This window comes from Podarcis raffonei, chromosome 13 (assembly GCF_027172205.1).
Source record: "Podarcis raffonei isolate rPodRaf1 chromosome 13, rPodRaf1.pri, whole genome shotgun sequence".
Taxonomy (NCBI): domain Eukaryota; kingdom Metazoa; phylum Chordata; class Lepidosauria; order Squamata; family Lacertidae; genus Podarcis; species Podarcis raffonei.
The window spans coordinates 32495328-32516259 of NC_070614.1; the positions used below are offsets into that span (position 1 = coordinate 32495328).

The window sequence follows — 20932 nt, forward strand, 5'->3', positions numbered from 1 at the left end:
CTGATAAATGCATATTTTGAGGAATGCATACAAAATGTGTATATTAATGTGCATCATAACAATGGATTTGATTTGAACTAAAAAAATCAATGGTTATGACTAAGAACCATTTGTTTCATTGGGCCTACTCAAAGTATAACTTAGCTGGAAGGAAGAACACATGTAACCTTTCACACACTCTTTAGAAAAACATGATGTGCCAAAAGAAATGAAACAGGATGGACTTGGGCTGATCTAAGCCCCATCCCTAGAGGCTAGACACATAAATCATGAATATTTTTAACAGGTTGCAAAAGCATCGCATAATAATAATAATATATTATTTATACCCCGTGCATCTGGCTGGGCTTCCCCAGCCACTCTGGGCAGCTTCCAACAAAATATTAAAATACAATAGTGTGTCAAACATTAAAACCTTCCCTAAACAGGGCTGCCTTCAGATAAGCTGTCTGACAGTAATACCTATTTTTAATACGCCATTAAGCAGTGTTCCTGGAGAAGTGCTGTCATCTCCATGCTATTGGCCAGATCCTCCTACATCTGTTGCATAGATGCAGAACAGCACCTACTTTCATTTAGATAAATATATGAATGTGCTCCAGGGAAGTCTGAACATGCTCTGTGGCTGTGATTAACTCTTGTCGTAGGGGAATAGAAACCAAATGGGTGGTGAATTAAATGGACAGTGCTGAAATGTGTCATGGCTGGCTGGAACTCTAAACAAGACTATCCCACCATGCAACATTCTCTTGCAAGTCCCTTCCTAGTCTCATCATTTCTACAACCTTACCTGACTGGACAATCAGATTCTGAGCAACACTGAGGGCAGATGTCTTCACTTGGTTCTTTGCATCCTTCTGCTGGTAACCACAGGAATATTGGCCAGCATTCTTCAGTGATGCATAGAATATGTATTGAGCATTTTGAGATGTTGCTTTCTTGAATGAAACAGGAGCCCCATCTTTACATTAAAAAAATCTGGTCAGCATAACCTCTGATGGAGCCACACATAGTACTGCGATAATTTCCCCTTCAGGAAATAAAGTTGAATTCCAGAATAAAACAGGAGCAGGAAGTTCACCTAGAGAATGAACGAATGGAAGAAATAAAGAAAGAGCATGAATGAATACAGAGAGTATGTGAAAATGTTTTTGCAATAGAGAGTGAACATTTGAGTAATCATGTGGAATTAGATTGCTTTATTACCTTTATTTTTGTCTTACTGTATTGCTTTTAAAGCAGCCCCCCCAATTGTTTGTTGTATACTGCATTCAATTATTTCTTTTTGGGAAAAGTAGCATGCAATGTTCTATTCTGTTTTATTTATTTAAAGAATTTGAATGCCACCTCCACTTTTATTTAGAAACCTGGGGTTGTAAACTCTCAATTTAATTTTTTTAAAGTATAGAAGGTTAATAGTTAGATGAGCAAAAAGATCTTATGAGCCAATCCTATGTTGTTTCCAATAGAATGAGAATCTTAGGATACAGCAACTCTGAATATTGGCCAGCATTCTTCAACAATGAATAGACTATTTATTGAGCATTTTGGGATATTGCTTTCTGGATGAAATAAGAGCCCTATCTTTACAAAAAAAAGAAATTTGGTCAGCACAACCTCTAATGGATAAACACATAGTGTGAAGATAATTTTCACTTCAGGAGCTAAAGTTGCATTTAATAAGAAAACATGAGCAGGAAGTTCACCTAAAGAAAGAAAGAAGTGCAGAGAGCAAATGAAAACTTAATTGCAATGGAGGACGAATATTCGAGCAGTTCTGTGAAAGTACGTAGATTGCTTTATCGGCATGATTTTCTTTCTCATTGCTTTGCTTTCCTAGCACTTCTCTTTGTGCTCTTTTATATTGCATCTTAACATGTTTATTAGTTGTACGCACAATCCTGCAGTTCTTTACATACTTACCGGTGTGTACAGGCTTCACAGGCTCAAACTCACCTGTCGAAGTGCAAAGCTCTGAATCTTTGCCATCACACGAACACCAGTGATTTGCAAAGAAAGCACCTGCAATGACATTCATACAATATGTTAACACTGTTTTTTAACAAGAAATAACAAGGGCAGAGCAATGATTTAAGAAGTCTCCTAACCTACTGCTTTTACTTCAGCTTTTTTGGACTTGCTTAAGTGTTTTCTATCAATCCCTGGAAATTTCTAATAACCATATTCGTGAATTCCCTTCCCAGTTTCCCAAACTTACAGAGAATCCAGAAGAGATTCATCAGGGCAGAGCAGGAGTTGGCTTCCCAATCCGATGTTGCCACTCTTGACTCTCAAGTCCTTCTACTTCTCTCACAGACGAGATGGAAATGATCAAGACATTTGCAGCATGCATGTTTCTGTCCCCTCCCCCAGGACACACCCTCAGATGTGGCTGCAGCTACAAGTCAATGATGTATAATTTTTACATCATTCCTTCTGGTGAACTATTCAATGTACAGTGGTACCTCGGGTTACAAACACTTCAGGTTACAGAGTCCGCTAACCCAGAAATAGTACCTCAGGTTAAGAACTTTGCTTCAGGATAAGAACAGAAATCGCGTGGCAGCGGGAGGCCCCATTAGCTAAAGTACCACAATATCCCTGACCCTCAGGCACATTCACTTAGAGAATATTTGATGGTCAGAAAGGCAGCTTTTCATCCGTTATCCCATTTACCCCCCACCAGAAACCCCTCTGAAAATTGGTAAATTAGTTCACATGATAGAGAGACGATTCAGACATTACTCATGATTGAAAATTCCTTCTAAGGATATAAATAGGAAACATTTTTCCAGGATAAAATGAACAGGGCTGCACCCCAGCAGCTAATGCCCAAGGTACACACCCATGCACACAAACCACCCCCATGTAGCATGGCCGCTCCCATGCCACAGGGCCTCGATCCCTGTTCTAGCAGTTTCTACTGTGAAACTGGGTAGAGCAAGTCCGTTCACCCTTTTGACGTGGCAGTATTGTGGGAAAGCAGAGGCTTCACTAAGGCCTCAACGAGGGAATTGTGACATCAGTGCTCCATCCAAATAGGTGGCGGAGGCATAAGCTCTCACCAACTATCAAGAGTCGAATCCTGGCCTGCACCCCGCATAGGCAAATTGCCTGCCTTCTTTACAGCAGGTGGGCTTGTGCCTTCCCAAAACTTGACATTTTAAATTTAACAATTCTAAAATTATTATTATTCAAAATACAAAAATCAAATCAATAAAATCACTATGAGTTTCCTTGTTGAACAATATACAACATTTATGTAGTCACTGAAATTTACTTTCCCTATTTATACATGCTTACAAGGAACAACTAGGCTTTGAATCATTTATATTTTTAAAATTATATTTTATTAAGTTTCAACATTTTTAACATATACAGTCAAAACACAGTTTCATATTTTATTTTTGTCCCATCGCCCCCCATTTTCCATGAAGTTGTTGTTTCTCTCCTTCTGCTGCACCCTATCTTCTACCTACCAAATCATAACCACAATATTATAATCCAATATAGTATATTTTTAAGCTAACCATTTCATCTTTTGTCTCCCATTCTAATATCAATCAATATCAATATCTGTAACCTGAAGTACCACTGTACAAACACATTTTTAAATAACTCATTAATTTCATAATATTGAAACCAATCCATTACCCATTCTCAGATTTCTTCAAACTTTTTCAATTTGCATACATCTCCAGAAAAATAAAGTATGTCTCTATATCTGCCCCAATTCTCCATCACATTAAGTTTCTTTTGTGTACTAGTTTCTACAGGGGATAGCCATAAAAGTGTTTCCCTTCCAAGTAGATCTTGGTATCTCGTCCACACTCCATATGTTTTGAATCATTTCTATTTCTTAGATGCAGGATTCATTGACGCCATTGGGTCTCCTCTGTTTCTCTCATTTTTTGGCACCTGGATTTATACCACTATCCTGGCTAAATGAAAGGGCTTCACTAATTCTGAGCTATTCCAGGGCTAGCTGGTTTGTTTTCCTATTCTGAACCCACAGTCACTCTTGCAAATTCCATGGAAGAATCCTTAGTGGAGAACCACTTAGCCCTGCAGTCACATATCCTGTGGAGAAGAAGGGATAAAGCTCCCCAACACCAAGTGTTTTATAGGTGTGCAATTTCCTATGACTGCAGACATCATAAAAAGATAAGCTTCCAACTGATTTATCTAGGAATATTCCTAATTTTGTAAGCTTTCCATACACTTTCAGGCGGGTCCATTGCTCTGTCCGAGCCCAGTAATCTTTCCCATCATCACATCCTATGACCCAGTAGCCATGCTCAGGAGACAGGGTGATCTCCCCCTTTCTAGAAGCAGTTGCAGAGGCAACTCCCAAGTCCCAGGTTTTCTTCTGACCAATCCCCACCTCCCAGTAATGTCTGCCTTCTGAAAATCCACGTTTTGCCAGAATAAATGTGCGGGAGTCAAACCGCTTTTCCCAGTCAGAAACCTTAGAAACACTTCCTGTGTTCCAAACACTTTTGCCATCTTCAGACACTTTTAGCTTTGGGTGAGCTGTCCTGGGGTCCAAGATCACATCAGCTGCAAAAAAAGAAGCCTTGATTCAAAGGCACAGACTTAAATGAAGCGTATGAATTAATGTATAAATTAAGTAAGGCTGTTTGTGGGCATCTCTCTTTTAAGTCACCCATCTGTGGACCACACTCTCATCTGTCTGCTGGACAGCTGCATATTCCTGCCTTGCTGAGAGTTGGACCAGCTGATCCTCAGGGTCCCTTGCAACTCTACAATTCTATGAATCTATGATATGATGGCTAATACAAATTTCTATCCAAGCTTTCTGCATTGCATGATTCACCATCTCTCTACAACAATTCTTCTACAACAATATCTCCTTATGCTTTAGCCATCTGAAACATGTTTCATGTGCTAAGCACATTCTTGCCACATTAATGATGGTCATCCTCACTTTTGCATGTGCTTACCTGTCAATCCATTTCCACATTGATCTACCCTTCCTGTATACCTATTGTAGGTAGCTGTGGGAGGAGCTTATCAGAGCTTGCAGGGCAGCAGCTGAAGAAGGAGCAAAAGAGTTTTCTTGTGTGTGTGTTTCTTTGTGGCTGATTAGCTGCTCTCCCTGTGCAAAGGTCAGAGGGGGCGGGGTATCTGTTGAGGCAGGTGATTAGCTGTGGGAGGAGCTTATCAAAGCTTGTAGGGCAGCGGCGCGCGCCTAGCGGCGCACGCAGTTCAATCCATCTTTTAGATTTAGGGGAGCTAGTCTCAAACGTTTGTTGGGGGAGACCTAGGTTTTTTGGGGGGGGAGTTATTTGTCCTGTCTTCACACTTTTTATGATGGAGGACCGCTGTAGCCACCCCCAACGACACGTTCTCAAGATGGAGGGTGAGGGAACAGCTGCAGTCGCCTGCGGTTCCTGCACAATGTTTGCCATCTTGCCAAAGGTTGCAGGCAGCTTTACCTGCAGCAATTGCATGTTGATTGCCCTCTTAAAAGACAAAGTCCAGCAACTGGAGGAACGTGTAGCTACGCTCCAAAGAATTAGAGAGCTGGAGCTCTTCTTGGAAGCAACAGAGCACACCGTCTCCACCAAGGAGGAGATAGGGGACTCCCCTGAGAAGGAAGCTAGTTCACCAATACCGGAGCCAGATATATGGAGAAACGTGACTCAAAGAAGTAGGAGGCCCAGGGTTCGCTCTGATTGTTTAGAAATACACAATCGCTTTGAGGTCCTCTCCCCTAGCATGGAGGACGAAGAGCAGACTCCATTTGAGGATCTCTCCCTCATTACAGTCGATCAGGTATATGAAGGCGAGCAGCAAAGTCAGTCCTCAGAGAATGTGCAGGCGACCTTGGAACGGACAGCTCACGGAAGAACCCCGACCAAACCTAAGAGGAGGCGTGTAGTGGTGATAGGGGATTCCCTACTGAGGGGAACAGAAGCAGTGATCTGTGGGCCTGACAAGATGTCTCGGGAAGTGTGCTGTCTCCCTGGGGCTAAGATCCAAGATGTAACTAAACGACTGCAAGGAATCATAAAACCCACTGACAAATACCCCTTCCTCTTGGTTCATGTGGGAACCAATGACACTGCAAGCAATAGCCTCCAGAAAATCAAAAGAGACTACGAGGCTCTGGGCAGGAAATTGAAGCAATTAAATGCACAAATTGTCATCTCATCTGTCCTCCCAGTTGAACGACGTGGCCCAGGGAGAGAGCAAAAAATAGTGGAAGTGAACAGCTGGCTTCGCAAATGGTGTAAACAGGAACGGTTTGGATTCTTAGATCACGGACTGCAGTTTCTTGAAGATGGACTTCTGGCAAGCGATGGGCTGCACCTCACAACGGTTGGGAGGAATGTTTTTGCCAAAAATCTCAGAAACCTCATCAGGAGGGCTTTAAACTGACTAATGCGGGGGAGGAAGACAGTGCTCCTGAAGGTAGGGGTCTATCAATTGATGAAGATGATCATCTAAATGTCATAGACCAAATGGAGCAAACAGCACGCAGACCTAGTGGTGGGAGGAAAAAATCCTTAAATAAGAGACACGAGGGAATGATTAATGGACTTCAATGTCTGTACACTAATGCACAAAGCATGGGAAATAAACAAGATGAGCTCTTGGTACAGCAAACTAAATATGACATAATAGGCATCACTGAAACCTGGTGGGATAAGTCCCACGATTGGAATGTAATAATGGGGGGATACAATCTATTTCAGAGAAACAGACCAGACAAGAAAGGAGGAGGAGTGGCATTATATGTCAGGGATGTGTATACCTGTGAAGAGATCCAAGATTTAGGACCTCAAAGCCAAAGTGAGAGCGTTTGGGTCAAAATTAAGGGAGAGAAGAATAACAGAGACCTCATTGTGGGAGTTTACTATAGATCCCCAAGCCAAACGGAGGACATAGATGATGCCTTCCTGGAACAGATGGCCAAGCATGCAAAAGGAAGGGAGATAGTAGTAATGGGGGACTTCAATTACCCGGATATTTGTTGGATGTCAAACTCAGCCAAGAGCATGAGGTCAAACAGATTCCTCACTGGCCTTGCAGACAACTTCATTGTCCAGAAAGTGGGAGAAGCAACAAGAGGAACAGCCATTTTAGATCTGGTCCTAACCAATGTTGATGACCTGGTTAGTGGGGTAGAAGTGGAAGGATCATTAGGCGCGAGTGATCATGCTCTTCTGAAGTTTACTATACAGCGGAAAGGAGCAGCCAAGCATACTAGGACTCAATTTCTTGACTTTAAGAAAGCCGACTTCATAAAACTGAGGGAAGTGCTGGGTGAGATCCCATGGAGAGTAATACTAAAAGGAAAGGGAGTTCATGATGGCTGGGAGTTTGTTAAGAGGGAGATAGTAAAAGCACAACTTCAGGCAATACCAATGAGGCGGAAACATGGAAGGTGCCTAAAGAAGCCAGGGTGGCTATCTAAAGAACTTTTAACTGAGTTAATATTAAAAAAGGATGTGTACAAAAAATGGAAAAGGGGGGAAACCACCAAAGAGGAATTCAAACAAATAGCCAGCACGTGTAGACACAAAGTCAGAAAAGCTAAAGCACAGAATGAACTCAGGCTTGCTAGAGAGGTTAAAAGCAACAAAAAAGGCTTTTATGGGTATGTTCGTAGCAAAAGGAAGAACAAAGAAACAGTGGGGTCACTCAGAGGAGAAGATGGTGAAATGCAAACAGGGGACACAGAAAGGGCTGAACTCCTCAATGCCTTCTTTGCCTCGGTCTTCTCCGATAAGGAAAACAATGCCCGACCTGAAGAATTTGGAGCAAATGATACAGCAGAGGAAACACGGCCCAGAATAACTAAGGAGATAGTACAAGAATACTTGGCTAGTCTAGATGTATTCAAGTCTCCAGGGCCAGATGAACTGCATCCAAGAGTATTAAAAGAACTGGCAGATGTGATCTCAGAACCACTGGCAATCATCTTTGAGAATTCCTGGAGAACAGGCGAAGTCCCGGCAGAATGGAGGAGGGCAAATGTTGTCCCTATTTTCAAAAAGGGGAAAAGAGAGAACTCAAATAATTACCGCCCAGTCAGTCTGACATCAATACCAGGGAAGATTCTGGAGCAGATCATTAAGCAAACAGTCTGTGAGCACCTAGAAAGGAATGCTGTGATCACCAATAGTCAGCATGGATTTCTGAAAAATAAGTCATGTCAGACTAACCTGATCTCATTTTTTGACAGAATTACAAGCCTGGTAGATGAAGGGAACACACTGGATGTAGCCTACCTTGATTTCAGCAAGGCATTTGACAAGGTGCCCCATGATATTCTTGTAAAGAAGCTGGTAAAATGCGGTCTTGACTTTGCTACCACTCAGTGGATTTGTAACTGGCTGACTGACCGAACCCAAAGGGTGCTCATCAATGGTTCCTCTTCATCCTGGAGAAGAGTGACTAGTGGGGTGCCACAGGGTTCTGCCTTGGGCCCGGTCTTATTCAACATCTTTATCAACGACTTGGATGATGGACTCAAGGGCATCCTGATCAAATTTGCAGATGACACCAAACTGGGAGGGGTGGCTAACACCCCAGAGGACAGGATCACACTTCAAAACGACCTTGACAGATTGGAGAACTGGGCCAAAACAAACAAGATGAATTTTAATAGGGAGAAATGTAAAGTATTGCACTTGGGCAAAAAAAATGAGAGGCACAAATACAAGATGGGTGACACCTGGCTTGAGAGCAGTACATGTGAAAAGGATCTAGGAGTCTTGGTTGACCACAAACTTGACATGAGCCAACAGTGTGACGCGGCAGCTAAAAAAGCCAATGCAATTCTGGGCTGCATCAATAGGAGTATAGCATCTAGATCAAGGGAAGTAATAGTGCCACTGTATTCTGCTCTGGTCAGACCCCACCTGGAGTACTGTGTCCAGTTCTGGGCACCACAGTTCAAGAAGGACACTGAGAAACTGGAACGTGTCCAGAGGAGGGCAACCAAAATGGTCAAAGGCCTGGAAACGATGCCTTATGAGGAACGGCTAAGGGAGCTGGGCATGTTTAGCCTGGAGAAAAGGAGGTTAAGGGGTGATATGATAGCCATGTTCAAATATATAAAAGGATGTCACATAGAGGAGGGAGAAAGGTTGTTTTCTGCTGCTCCAGAGAAGCGGACACGGAGCAATGGATCCAAACTGCAGGAAAGAAGATTCCACCTAAACATTAGGAAGAACTTCCTGACAGTAAGAGCTGTTCGACAGTGGAATTTGCTGCCAAGAAGTGTGGTGGAGTCTCCTTCTTTGGAGGTCTTTAAGCAGAGGCTTGACAACCATATGTCAGGAGTGCTCTGATGGTGTTTCCTGCTTGGCAGGGGGTTGGACTCGATGGCCCTTGTGGTCTCTTCCAACTCTATGATTCTATGATTCTATGATTCTATGATTCTATGATAAACATATTGTCTAAAGTATTTCCCCTCAAAATGTGCATTTAAAAATGTTTGTGCTTTTCTTGAGCCAAACAGTATTGGATAAGTAAATTAGTCCAGTAGGTATGGATCTGGATTACAATTCCCATCAGCCCCAAACAGTATGACCAAAGCAAGGGATGATGGGATTTGCAGTCAAGCACCATCTGGCAGCACACAGGTTGAGCCACCCATTACAGGATGACTGAAAGAAGACCTAGTCAACAAACAGCAGTTTGCAGAAGTTGCTGGTTTCTCTCCAATATCCATTCTGTTTGCACATGATTTTGCATCCTCCTCACCTCTGTAGAAGCGGGCATCTGAGAATTCTGTGAATAAAGGAATGAACATAAAGGTTTCATTGGCAAGAACAGGATGGATACTTCTACTCATTCTACAAGCTAATCAAGCAATGCCATGGGTTGGATCCAGATTTAACCATGCTTAGAACATACTGTTAGAAATCAGTTGGGTTTAACTTAGTTTTGACTAAATTACATCTTTTTGATTTCAATAGGTCTTTGCTATGTATGACCCAGGCCTTCTTCCACTGTGGTAAAAGTGTGTGGTGGGTCAGGAGGTGCATGTGTAAGCCCCACGCCCCCACATCCTTATGTTCATGGGCCCCCATCTGATCTTGATGCAATGAACATGAATGTCTAAAGGGGGCTTTAACCTGCTTTCAGTTGAACATACATGGAAGCTTTAGTGTGAGAACCCTGGTGGATTCAGTTCATGTTTAATTAAATGCTCAAAGAAGCTCTTTTCGTACCTTTTTCACCCCATGAACTAAGGTCTGGAAGATCCTGTATGTAGATGGATATTGTGGGTGGGTGGATTTAAGAAACCACCCTTTGTCAAAAGACCACAATCAAAACAACTATTATAATACAAAAGCTTGAAGTGTGTCTCCTCTTTGGAACACACCCTTTTTAGTTAATTCATGGACTAAGTGCAAATAAAAAGGGGAAATGAAGTGGTTGTGGCATGTGTGGTATTTTTATGATTCAGGAATATATATTTTTGCAACGCATAAACAAAATGTTAGACTACTTGCCTTTTTCGATCTTCAAGATTTCTGCAAAAGAAAATTTGCATTGCTTAGAAATGAAGAGCCTCATTAAAATTAAAAAAGAAAAACAATTTCCAAGAAAATCAGTTTGTAATCTAGAATTAGTAACAAATACTTGTACCCAAAGGACCCTTTCCACTGATGGAAGTCTTCTTGTGTCAAATGTCTAATTTATGTTTTAAACTTTCATATTGTATATTTTATTGTTGTAAGATGCTTTGATACCTCTAGGGGATGTGCATTTTATAATAAATAGAATACTCATTCCATCAGAGGAAGGGAACCTTTGGTTCAGGTTGAGTCAAAATGGAAGGGATTGTGGGGAGGAGGGTAAAGGGAGAAATATTTTAGGTGGGTACATTGCTTGCATCGGTGCTTTTTTCTTGAGGCTTCGGTGTCAAAAGCGTCTCTTCTCTGATTTATAGAGACGGAGAGCACTACTAGCTGCCATGTGAAGATCAAGTATGGCTATTTGGCAATGACACAACATTCAAATAGGTGGTGCCCCAGGGGCAGGCTGCTTAAATGGGCAAGGGGCGGATCTGAGGTAAGCCACCCACTCCGACAACTCCACCCCCTGGCACAGCCTGAGTCCCAACCTGCCTCCCCATTCGCTGAAGCAGGGGCAGGCTAGGATCCGGTTCCTGATAGGTGGGGGGGTTATGCTCCCTCCTCCTGTCAGGAAGGGCACCACTGTTCCAACTCCCCCATCGGGGCCCCAGAGAAGCCTCTGCCATCCCACAAAGCTGCCACACCGATCAAATCCAAACTATAGCTCTGGGGCAAGTTCACAGTTCTAGCAGACCAAATCTGCTCAGTAAAGACTCTCCTCCCTGGAAGAGAGGGGAGTGGTTGTGGGCGGGAGCCCGAGCTCCGCCCGTGGCCGGGGGCCTTAGCCCCCGCCCCTCCTCACCTGGCTGGTGCCCACGCCCACCGGAGGCAGCCAACCAGGTGTCTCCGGGGGGGCGTGTTTAGCAGCTTAATGCTGCGGCTCCAGCTCCGCCTCCTCCTCAGTCGTCGTCGTCCTGCAGCGAGTCACCCACCCTCCACTCCCATTTAGCTCAGGGTCTAGGTTTTTTGGCCTTGCTATGGACCTTAGGTTGGTCGCCCCGGTTGTCTGGGGGGCCTGGTAGGAATTTTTCCATTTGGCATTAGGCTTTTTGGTTTTTTCGCCTACCTCGTAGCAATCGTCACAACTTTTGTGGTATTGGTGGGTAGGTTAGGCATTGGATTCATGTGTGTCAAGGGCTAGGTGTGGCCATCGCCTATGCTATCTACCGTGGGTTATTCCGTTAAAGGAATCTGGCGGTCGTGTATTCCGTCCGATGCCTGCTTGGCGGGAGGCCATGGCACGACCCTCGGTGACATCAGGGGGTGAGCCTATAGTTGGATTAGCATCAACAGGCTCCACCTACTGTTGAATAAACCCACCTCCTATAGTCATCCAATGCCTAAGCCAATACCTTTTCACTGCTGTAATCAATAAAGTTGTGGCCTTTTCTTGCCCATTAACCTTATATCACGTGTCCTTGTGTGTTTATTTCACATAGCGGGGGTCGGGCCCTCGATCCACAACCCTCCCACCCCACCCATATACATAGGATGGCAAAATGGAGGAAGTCACTTGGATTCTGCTTGTTAAAAAACTGAAAGATTTTGGAAGACTTACCAATCTCTATTATTAATTTATCTGCAAAAGAGGGCAGGGGGAGGGAAAAAAGAATGAATTACCTTTCTTTTCCGATTTATAGAGACACAGAACACTGCTAGCTGCCATGTCAAGACCAAGTATGGCTGTTTGGCAATGACACAACATTCATTGCACAGATCAAAACCAAACTAGACACTTGATGCCCCTATTTTCTTCAGAGAAATGTTGGAGGGTGTTATATGGTTTTGGGGCATGTTCAAAGTTCTAGCAGACCCAAGCTGCTCAGTAAATATATATGGGATGGCAAAATGGAGGAAGTCACTTGAAAACTGAAAGATTTTGCAAGACTTACCATTCTCTGCTATTAGTTTATCTGCAAAAGAGGGCAGGGGAGTAAAAAAAGAATGAATTACATTTTCATATATATATATATATATATATATATATACATACATACACATATACATACACATATACACACACACACATTTTTTTTAATTTTTAAACATATCATTTCCAACAGTCATTTAACATAACTTCTTATCTTATACAATATTTTAGACTTCCGTAAACAACCTCTGAAGATTTTCTTTTCTTTATCACTTGTTCTGCATTTCTTAGTTTCCCTATTACTTTTAAGTATCATTAACTAATAATTCTCTTCATAGTCTTCCTTGCAATATTTCACATAATCCTCCTTACAGAACTTCTTGCAGTCCTACTAGCGTAATCTGTTTATTACAATTGCTTTTCAAATAGTTCAAATATTTACTCCAGTGTTCTAAGAATCTCTGGTCCCGCAGGTTTCAAATCCTTCTGCTTAATTTATCTAATTCTGCATAGTCCATTAATTTCATTTGCCATTCTTCTTTCGTCGGTAATTCTTCTTGCTTCCATTTTTGTGCCAATTTCTTGCTGCTGTTGTTGCATATAAAAACAACTTACAATTCTGTCTGTCTGTTAGTATCCTCCCCTACAATGCCAAGTAAAAATGCTTCTGGTTTTTTAGTAAATGTATATTTCAACATCTTTTTCATCTCATTGTATATTATCTCCCAGAAGTGTTTCACTTTCTTACATTCCCACCACATGTGGTTAAAAGTTTCCTTGCAACTCTGGACTTAACAGTAAACAAATTCATTGAATTTGATAAGGACTTGACTCATTAAGTCCATGCAGCTGGACAAGAAGAGAAACTTGAAAGATTTGAGAGTGTGGAGAAAGAGATATATGTTGTTTCTGAGGAAAAGGAAGGAGGAAATGTAATGTTGCAGATGACGAAGGAGAGCCAGAGGCCTGACATGATGGCTACAAAGGAAAATAAGTACTGGATGATGAAAATCTGTTTTGAATTGAAGATTGAAGAATGGAGAGATCTCCTTATGTGGAGATCTGAAGACCTATGGATTACAAATTTGATTAAGGTGAAAGTTGGAGCTTTTGGGACATTTGGACTTAAAAGGAGTAAGAAACAAGATTCAGACTCCACTTTTAAGCATGGAGGTCTGGCTGGAAGAAATATGGACCCGATCGGGACAGAGCTTCTCCGAGATCTGGTGTTTAATATTAAGGACTACCAAAAAAACCGGCAGAGAGGAATTGAGAGAGAATTAAGAGATTCGGACATGAGGTCTCCAGGCTGATAGTAGACTAAGACTGATGGACATTTGTTGGGGATTGAAACCGGGAAAGGGGGGGTGGGGTTTGGGAATCCAAAGGGTGCAGAATAATAATCTGTTTTTTTTTAATTTTGTTTTGTTATTAGTATGAAAATTGGGGAATTCGTGGAAGGGAATTTGGGTCGACTTTAGAAAAAAGTTTTAAGAATGAGCACTGATGTTTAAATACTGATGTTTATAAGTTAAAATTGGTTGTTTTTTTTTTAAATGAATTAAATATAAAAAGGTCAAAAATTGGGGACAAGAACTTGTTGAATTAACAATTTGAATTGGAATATAAGAAGGGGAGGTGTGGGGAAGTCAGGGAAATATGTTATTGAAAATAAGGATTGTAAACTTTATGTGTTTTTAACTTTTTTGTTTTTTCCTTTTGGATTTTTTAATGTATAAAGGTGGAAAAACTCAATAAATATCTTTTTTTAAAAAAGCTTCCTTCTTTTTCTTTACATTTCCAACATTTATTACTTATTTTATACATTTTAGCTAATTTCACAGGGGTGATATACCACCTATACATAATTTTCATTACATTTTCTTTGCATTGCATGCTGTAAATTTTAATCCTTCTTTCCACAGTTTTTCCCAATCTTTTAACTGTATATTATACCCAAAATCTTTGGACCAATGTATCATAACCGACTTTACCTCTTTATCTTTCAAATGCCATTTGAGCAGCAATTTATACATTTTATACAAAATTTTATAATCATTATTCAATATTTCTATTTCAAATTTTGATTTATTATAATCAAATCCTTTTTCATTCAAATCCAGTTTAAACATTTCATTGACTTGGCGATAGTGCAGCCAATCATCCACATATCCTTTAACCTCTTCATAGGGTTTCAGTTTCCATTTACTTCCTTCCTTTTGTATTAATTTTTCATAGGTGACCCAATTTTTACTCATATTTGTCTTTTTCACACTCCTTTTTCACACTTTTTCACGCTTCTAATGGGGAAACCCACCACAGTTTTTTACGTTCTAATAGGTTTTTATACCTATCCCATATTTCAAATAGAGATCTTCAGAATATATGTTTACCAAACCATTAATTGACTTTTGTCTTGTTATACCATAAATATGCGTGCCAACCAAATCTCTTATCATAACCCTCCAAATCCAACAAATCTGTATTTTCTAACAACATCCATTCCTTTAACCAACAGAGGCAAGACACTTCATAATACAATTTCAAGTCTGGCAGGGCAAAGCCCCCTCTTTTTTAACATCTGTTAACAACTTATATTGAATTCTTGGTTTCTTCCCCTGCCAGATATATCTTGAAACCATCTTCTGCCATTCCTTAAAAATTGCTGCCCCCTTGATTATTGGAATTGCTTGATATAAAAATAACATCTTTGGTAGCACATTCATTTTAATGACAGAAATCCTTCCCCATACTTCCAGGTCTCTTTTAATTCCTTTCCACACCAGTGTATAATTATTCCGAAAAAGGTCTATATTCTTTGATCTTAACCATATTCCTAAATATTTAACTTTTTTGACAGCTTCTATACAGATCTGTTGCTGCAACATATCCACCAAGTCTTGTTTCATATTTTTAACTACCATTTTAGTTTTCTTTTTGTTCAATTTAAAACCTGCTACATCCCCGAATTGTACTATCTCTTCTAATACTTCCTTAGCACTGGTTAACGTTTCTTCTATTGTTAATACCAAGTCATCTGCAAAGGCTTTCACTTTAGTTCCTTTCGACTGACTGAAATTCCTTTTATTTTTTCATTTCTCCTTATTGTCCTTAGGAAAACTTCCAGGACCGATATGAATAATAATGGTGATTGTCTTGTAGCTTTTGTAATTTCAATATTTTCTGTTATTATATTGTTTACTATCAGTTTTGCTTTTTGTCCTCCTAAAGGACAGGTAGACCTCCTATTCCTTCCCTCAGCCTTGCCCCAGCCTGGCTCAAAATGAGGAGTGTGCAGCTGCACAGGTACAAGCCCTCAGTCAGCCTCGCCCCCTTCCTAACCACAACAATTCCTCTGCCTTTTTTTCAGGACTAATTCTCCTTTCCCTATACACTTCCTTCTAGTGGTACTTTCTTTTCAAATCTGAATTGAAGTTTGCATGCACAGCTTTGCTTTAGCTTTAATCACTGTACAGCAGTGTTGGTTTTCAGTGCTTTAAAGCGTAAATGTACATACATAAATATCCAGAAGTACATCATTCGATTAACTCAAGCAGGAACCTCACCTGGTATTATTCTTCTGCTTTCTTCACCATATCTACTTTGTGAATTCTTACGTTTCTCTGGAAAAGGAACGCAGAAAGGTAATGCATGTTTATGGGTGAAATGGGCTCTATGTTTTCCATTACTAATACAGGATGAGAAGGTAGCTATTATTATGCTATATTTTTAAGAGTGTGTGCCACATCTGAGAATCCTGGTAGTCTAAACACAGAAGAGCAAAGGGAGGCACATTTCTCCAAAAATGGTAGAGAAAAGACAGGTTGGCCATCCTATTCCTCCCCTCAGCCTTCGCCCAAACTGCCTCAAAATAGCCAAGGATGAGGGTTGTGCACAAAATAGCCAAGGATGACTTCCGGTCAGCACCAGCGACAATGGCGGATTTCCTCTGATCTTTCAGAGGAACCGCTCCAGGAATTTAGGGTCTGCCACTGCGGCGAAAGCGGCGACCCGATAAAAACCACAGGCAGGAGAAGCCTGTGGACTTGGGATCCGGCTGGCACCTTCAGCGCCTCCCTGGCTCGCGAGGAGACCTCTTTTCGAGGCTCCGTTGCGAGGCTGGGTGAGTGTGCGGTGCTTGGATGGACCGCTTCGTTCCCGGAGTGAAGCCGCACAGCTGTTGTCGGAGAGCGCTGATTTCTTTCTGGACAATTCGGCTTAAAGAAACAACCACCCATGAGTAGAACCAATTGAAAAAACCAAGATACGAACAGAGATTTAAAGAATTTAAATTTTAATTGGAAACTTTTAAGAAGAAAAGTTAATCTGGCGTTAATAGCGGGAAGGTCTAAACAGGAAGTTCACCTTCCACTTTTGTATATAATCTGAAGCAAAGGCATCACAAGCAAAGATCCTGCAAGTTTATTTTGCAAGTTTAAATATTCACAGTTTAAAGTTTTTACCCCCTTTGGAGGAAGTAGGGGGAAGCTTTGTTTTGGATAATATTGGACTTGAAACCTTCTCACCACTGACCTGGGAACAGGCTGTCTGGAATGTTTAAAAAAAAAAAGAGGGATTGGTAAAATCACCCTTATTTGGACAAATGGATGTGACAGATGTTTAAAAGACTCAGTTTCCTCTATCCCTTTCTGCATTCAAAATGGAGTCTTGCAACACTGTTTATCTCTGTTTACTTTTTCTTGGAGCTGAACTGACACTTTGAAAATAACTTGTATCCCTCTAGTGGGGAAACTTGGAAACTTTGAAACCGTTACAGGAATAAGTGTCAGTTGACAGCTGCAGATTAAAGTCTGAGATTGACCTTGAACAACTAAAATGCAAACCTCTGAAGTAATAACAAACCTACTACACAAGATAAATTTACAGTTGGAAGGCCTCCAAAAGAAATTTGACCATATAAATGGACGGGACAGGGGACAACAGGAAGAGAATTGCTGGGAACTGGCTGAGTTATCGGAAGGAAAAGAAGAAGAGATTGAAGTTAAACATGAGACACTCTTGACTGTACAAATGCAAACTGTGGATTACAAATCAAGGTCATATGACAAGGACATTGCTGAGGGACAGGCGGTGACAGCAGGATGCCAGTTCGGACTGATCAAGTGGAAAGATCCCGTCTTACAGGGGTTCATGGACTGTGGTAACATGGACATGGACTTGGGTTTGGAAATGTCAGATGGACTTGGGGCCTATGGGTATGGAGGTATTTTGATATACCTCCTGAAGGATCACTTTAACTACAACTTTATTTTTGGAAACTTGGTTGAACCACAGAAAGGCTGTAATCTCAATGTTAAGATGAAACACACCAGAGACGAGTCAGTTGGAATGAAAGATATGCAGAAGGGGCTGGGAGGAGACTTAAGGGCCTCAGACATTAGGTTCCCAGATTGAGAGACAATAGGGAATGGATGGAAAGGTCAGGCAGTCTCTGGGACCAGGGGGGTGTTGAGGGGGGGAAATTTGGGAAATTCAAAGTGTACAAATTTTATATCAAGTTCAAAGTTAAAGTAAATCACCAAAATATTTGTGAAATTGAACAACCGTGGATACATACTTATTGGACTTTGTATAAATTTGGCGAAAGTTTATATAAATACATGTGGACAGTTTGAAATCTAATTGAGGATGAGAAAAATGATTTAAGCATATAAATTAAATGTTGGGTAAGTTGGGAGGGATTTGCTGAAACAAAGTTTTGAAATGGAATACAAAAAAGGGAGGTGTGAGGAAGTCAAAGAAACAAACAAATGAAGGTTGGATTTGAATGTCTTATTTTGTTTTTTCTATTTTTATATACTGTTTTTGTCTTTGTAATCTTTTTGCTGTTTTTCTTTTTTTCTTCTTGTTTTTCTTTATTCTTTTTTTCTGTTGTTGAAACTCAATAAATATCATTTTAAAAAAATAGCCAAGGATGAGGGTTGTGCACAAGCCTTGCAGTTTGTAAAGCTGAAGGGAACAAACAGGCCTGTAGTTTGGTTGTCTTCAGCATGGAGCTGAACTGGGAGAGGCAATTCAGCCTGGGGGATATGTGGACTGTAGGTGTAAGGGAGGGGCAACAAGGCGAAGTGGGACTGAGCCACAAAGCTCCTTGAGGGAGAATCAGAAACAAAGACCAAACAGGGAGATCAGATACTTATTTGTAAATGAAACTGAGTGGGAGCTTACAATATTTTGCAAAACCGGGTCCTTCGAAGTATGAGTCATTTATACATTTTAAAAATCATAGAAACAATGGATGACACAAATACACCTAAAACAAAAGTGTTTCCTTATTCTCATGAAATATTTCATATCCATTCATTTTGCTGCACAGGTTCAGCCAAATTTAAGAAGCATTTTGACGAAGCTTGCAATGCAACATGAATGAAAGGGACAAGATATATGCGAGGGGAGTCATTTTTGGAAACCAATAAGTGAACTGGAATAGGAATTCCTATCCAAGCCCCCAGCTTCAGAATGACTTTAAAAAAAGAGGGGCAAGTTTTAAAAGAAGATGCAATTTCCTCATGGTGAATACTTCTGCATTCTCCCTCTGAAACATTTATGGCGTCATTTTGAGGGTTCATTAACAACTTCTGAAACTAAACTTAAAGACCTAACCATGATTTCCCACCTGTAAACAAAGGGGAAATTGAAGAAATCCGACTCCTTTTACCGAACATATATTTACCTTTAATTAAACAAATCAACGCGGCAATGAAAGCAAGAAAAACTATGATGGCTACTGCAAGCAGTGCCCAGGAAACAGAGGTCCAAGCAGAGCAATATGAGGGAGAGTTTTCTGCAAAACAGAAATGTCAAAGAAGTTGTTGTTGTTGTTGTTGTTGTTGTTGTTGTTGTTATTATTATTATTATTATTATTATTATTATTATTAATTTATTCACTCATTTATACCCTGCCCATCTGGTGGGTTTCCCCAGCCACTCTGTGCAGCTCCCAACAGAATATTAAAAATACAACAAAGAAGGTAGTAAATGAACTACATCTTTCTAGGCTGCATTGCCCCATATTTTCATTTTCAGTGTATCAGTTATATGGGACAGTTAACATAGTATAACGGCTCGGCCCAAGCAGAAGCAAATGTCTTTGCTGAGGACTTAGCATGCTCATCCCAATAGATTTTACTATGTCTCACATTTTGGGGCATTGCATGTTTAAATATGTGGACTGTGGCTAAGAACAGACTCACTTTCTCTTAGTTTCTCATTTCTCATTTCTCTAATCTCCCCTTTGGCCCATTTTCTCATCAGTTTGTTTTGGAGAGCTGGAGATATATAGATAGATAATCAGCACACGAATTTGTGCAGATTCTTGTGGATTTTTCCTAATACACATATTTTTCCTTACAAAAGCTGGCCTAGTATAATCTATTTTTGTACATTAATCTCCCTAATATAAATAGTTTTGTATTTACTTTCCCTAATATATGTTTTAATATGCAATTTGTAACTTACATGATTTAATCACTTCAAATACTATTTAATATAATTTTACACATACCATAAGCTGCGCCACCCCCTACTCCCACACAGGACAGAGTAGTCATCATTACCTGAAGCAGAGAGACTTGAGGTATTTAGAAATTGTGCTTCTTCATTATGTGATGCTCTTAAATGGGGGGGGGATAGTGAGTGAATTATTCATAACCAATAGAAACCTTTAAAATCCTGCTACAACATCCTGTGGTAGAAAATGGGTTTTCATGCAGTCAGCTCCAGGTTCAATTCCTTTTCAAAGTATGGGAAGGCCCTATCAGAATGGGTGTCTTGTGGCCCCTTGTGATATGTGGACTCCATACGAGTTGCAGAGCAGTCTTGTGAGGTCTTGTGGACCTACCTTATTATAGTTGCTGCAATTGGCTTCAGTTGCTGTGGCCAGCAGTTGTAGACAGTTTTGTTTTATCTGTCTGTTGCGCTGAGCTCCAGATCCTTGCCCTCTTCACTAATTCTAACTTGCTAATGGTTGGCTGTAGGAAAAGTCTTGCCTTAGGTATTTCTTTTCAGGCTCTGTTCTTCATATTTTTTTACCCCCAAAAAAGTTTTAAATGACTTTTTTTTCCATTCTGTAAATAATGCAGCCATGTAAATAATCCAGAATGTTCTCTAGATCAAGGACTTCAAAACAGTTTATCCTTGAGTCCCCACCCCACCCATTGGTGCTGTTTGTTCCTGGTAAAGGTAAAGGGACCCCTGACCATTAGGTCCAATCGTGGCCGACTCTGGGGTTGCGGAGCTCATCTCGCTTTATTGGCCGAGAGAGCTGGCGTACAGCTTCTGGGTCATGTGGCCAGCATGACTAAGCCACTTCTGGCAAACCAGAGCAGCGCACAGAAACACCATTTACCTTCCTGCCGGAGCAGTACCTAATTATCTACTTGTATTGGTGTGCTTTCAAACTGCTAGGTTGGCATGAGCA

General features: G+C 40.9%; 1 protein-coding gene and 1 long non-coding RNA gene across 5 annotated transcripts in view; both read right to left on the minus strand.

Moving 5' to 3' along the window:
- Window positions 1–2735, minus strand: part of LOC128401059 (uncharacterized) — a 34782-nt gene extending 32047 nt beyond the window's left edge. For both annotated transcript variants that reach the window (XR_008327420.1, XR_008327421.1), the window contains exons 1-2: window positions 2219–2735; window positions 791–1081 (exon numbers count right to left, since the gene is read on the minus strand). This is a non-coding gene — a long non-coding RNA (uncharacterized LOC128401059). The remainder of the gene's footprint in view (window positions 1–790; window positions 1082–2218) is intronic.
- Window positions 2736–3240: 505 nt separating this feature from the next.
- LOC128401047 (butyrophilin-like protein 9) overlaps window positions 3241–20932 on the minus strand; it is a 48264-nt gene continuing 30572 nt past the window's right edge. The window contains exons 3-9 of one of the 3 annotated variants that reach the window (XM_053363928.1): window positions 19187–19297; window positions 16059–16115; window positions 12515–12535; window positions 12181–12201; window positions 10497–10517; window positions 9742–9768; window positions 3241–4560 (exon numbers count right to left, since the gene is read on the minus strand). In XM_053363928.1, the coding sequence (XP_053219903.1) occupies window positions 4016–4560; window positions 9742–9768; window positions 10497–10517; window positions 12181–12201; window positions 12515–12535; window positions 16059–16115; window positions 19187–19297 (803 nt within the window). In that variant the 3' untranslated portion in view covers window positions 3241–4015. The remainder of the gene's footprint in view (window positions 4561–9741; window positions 9769–10496; window positions 10518–12180; window positions 12202–12514; window positions 12536–16058; window positions 16116–19186; window positions 19298–20932) is intronic. The other 2 variants (XM_053363927.1, XM_053363929.1) reach the window with 2 other exon arrangements.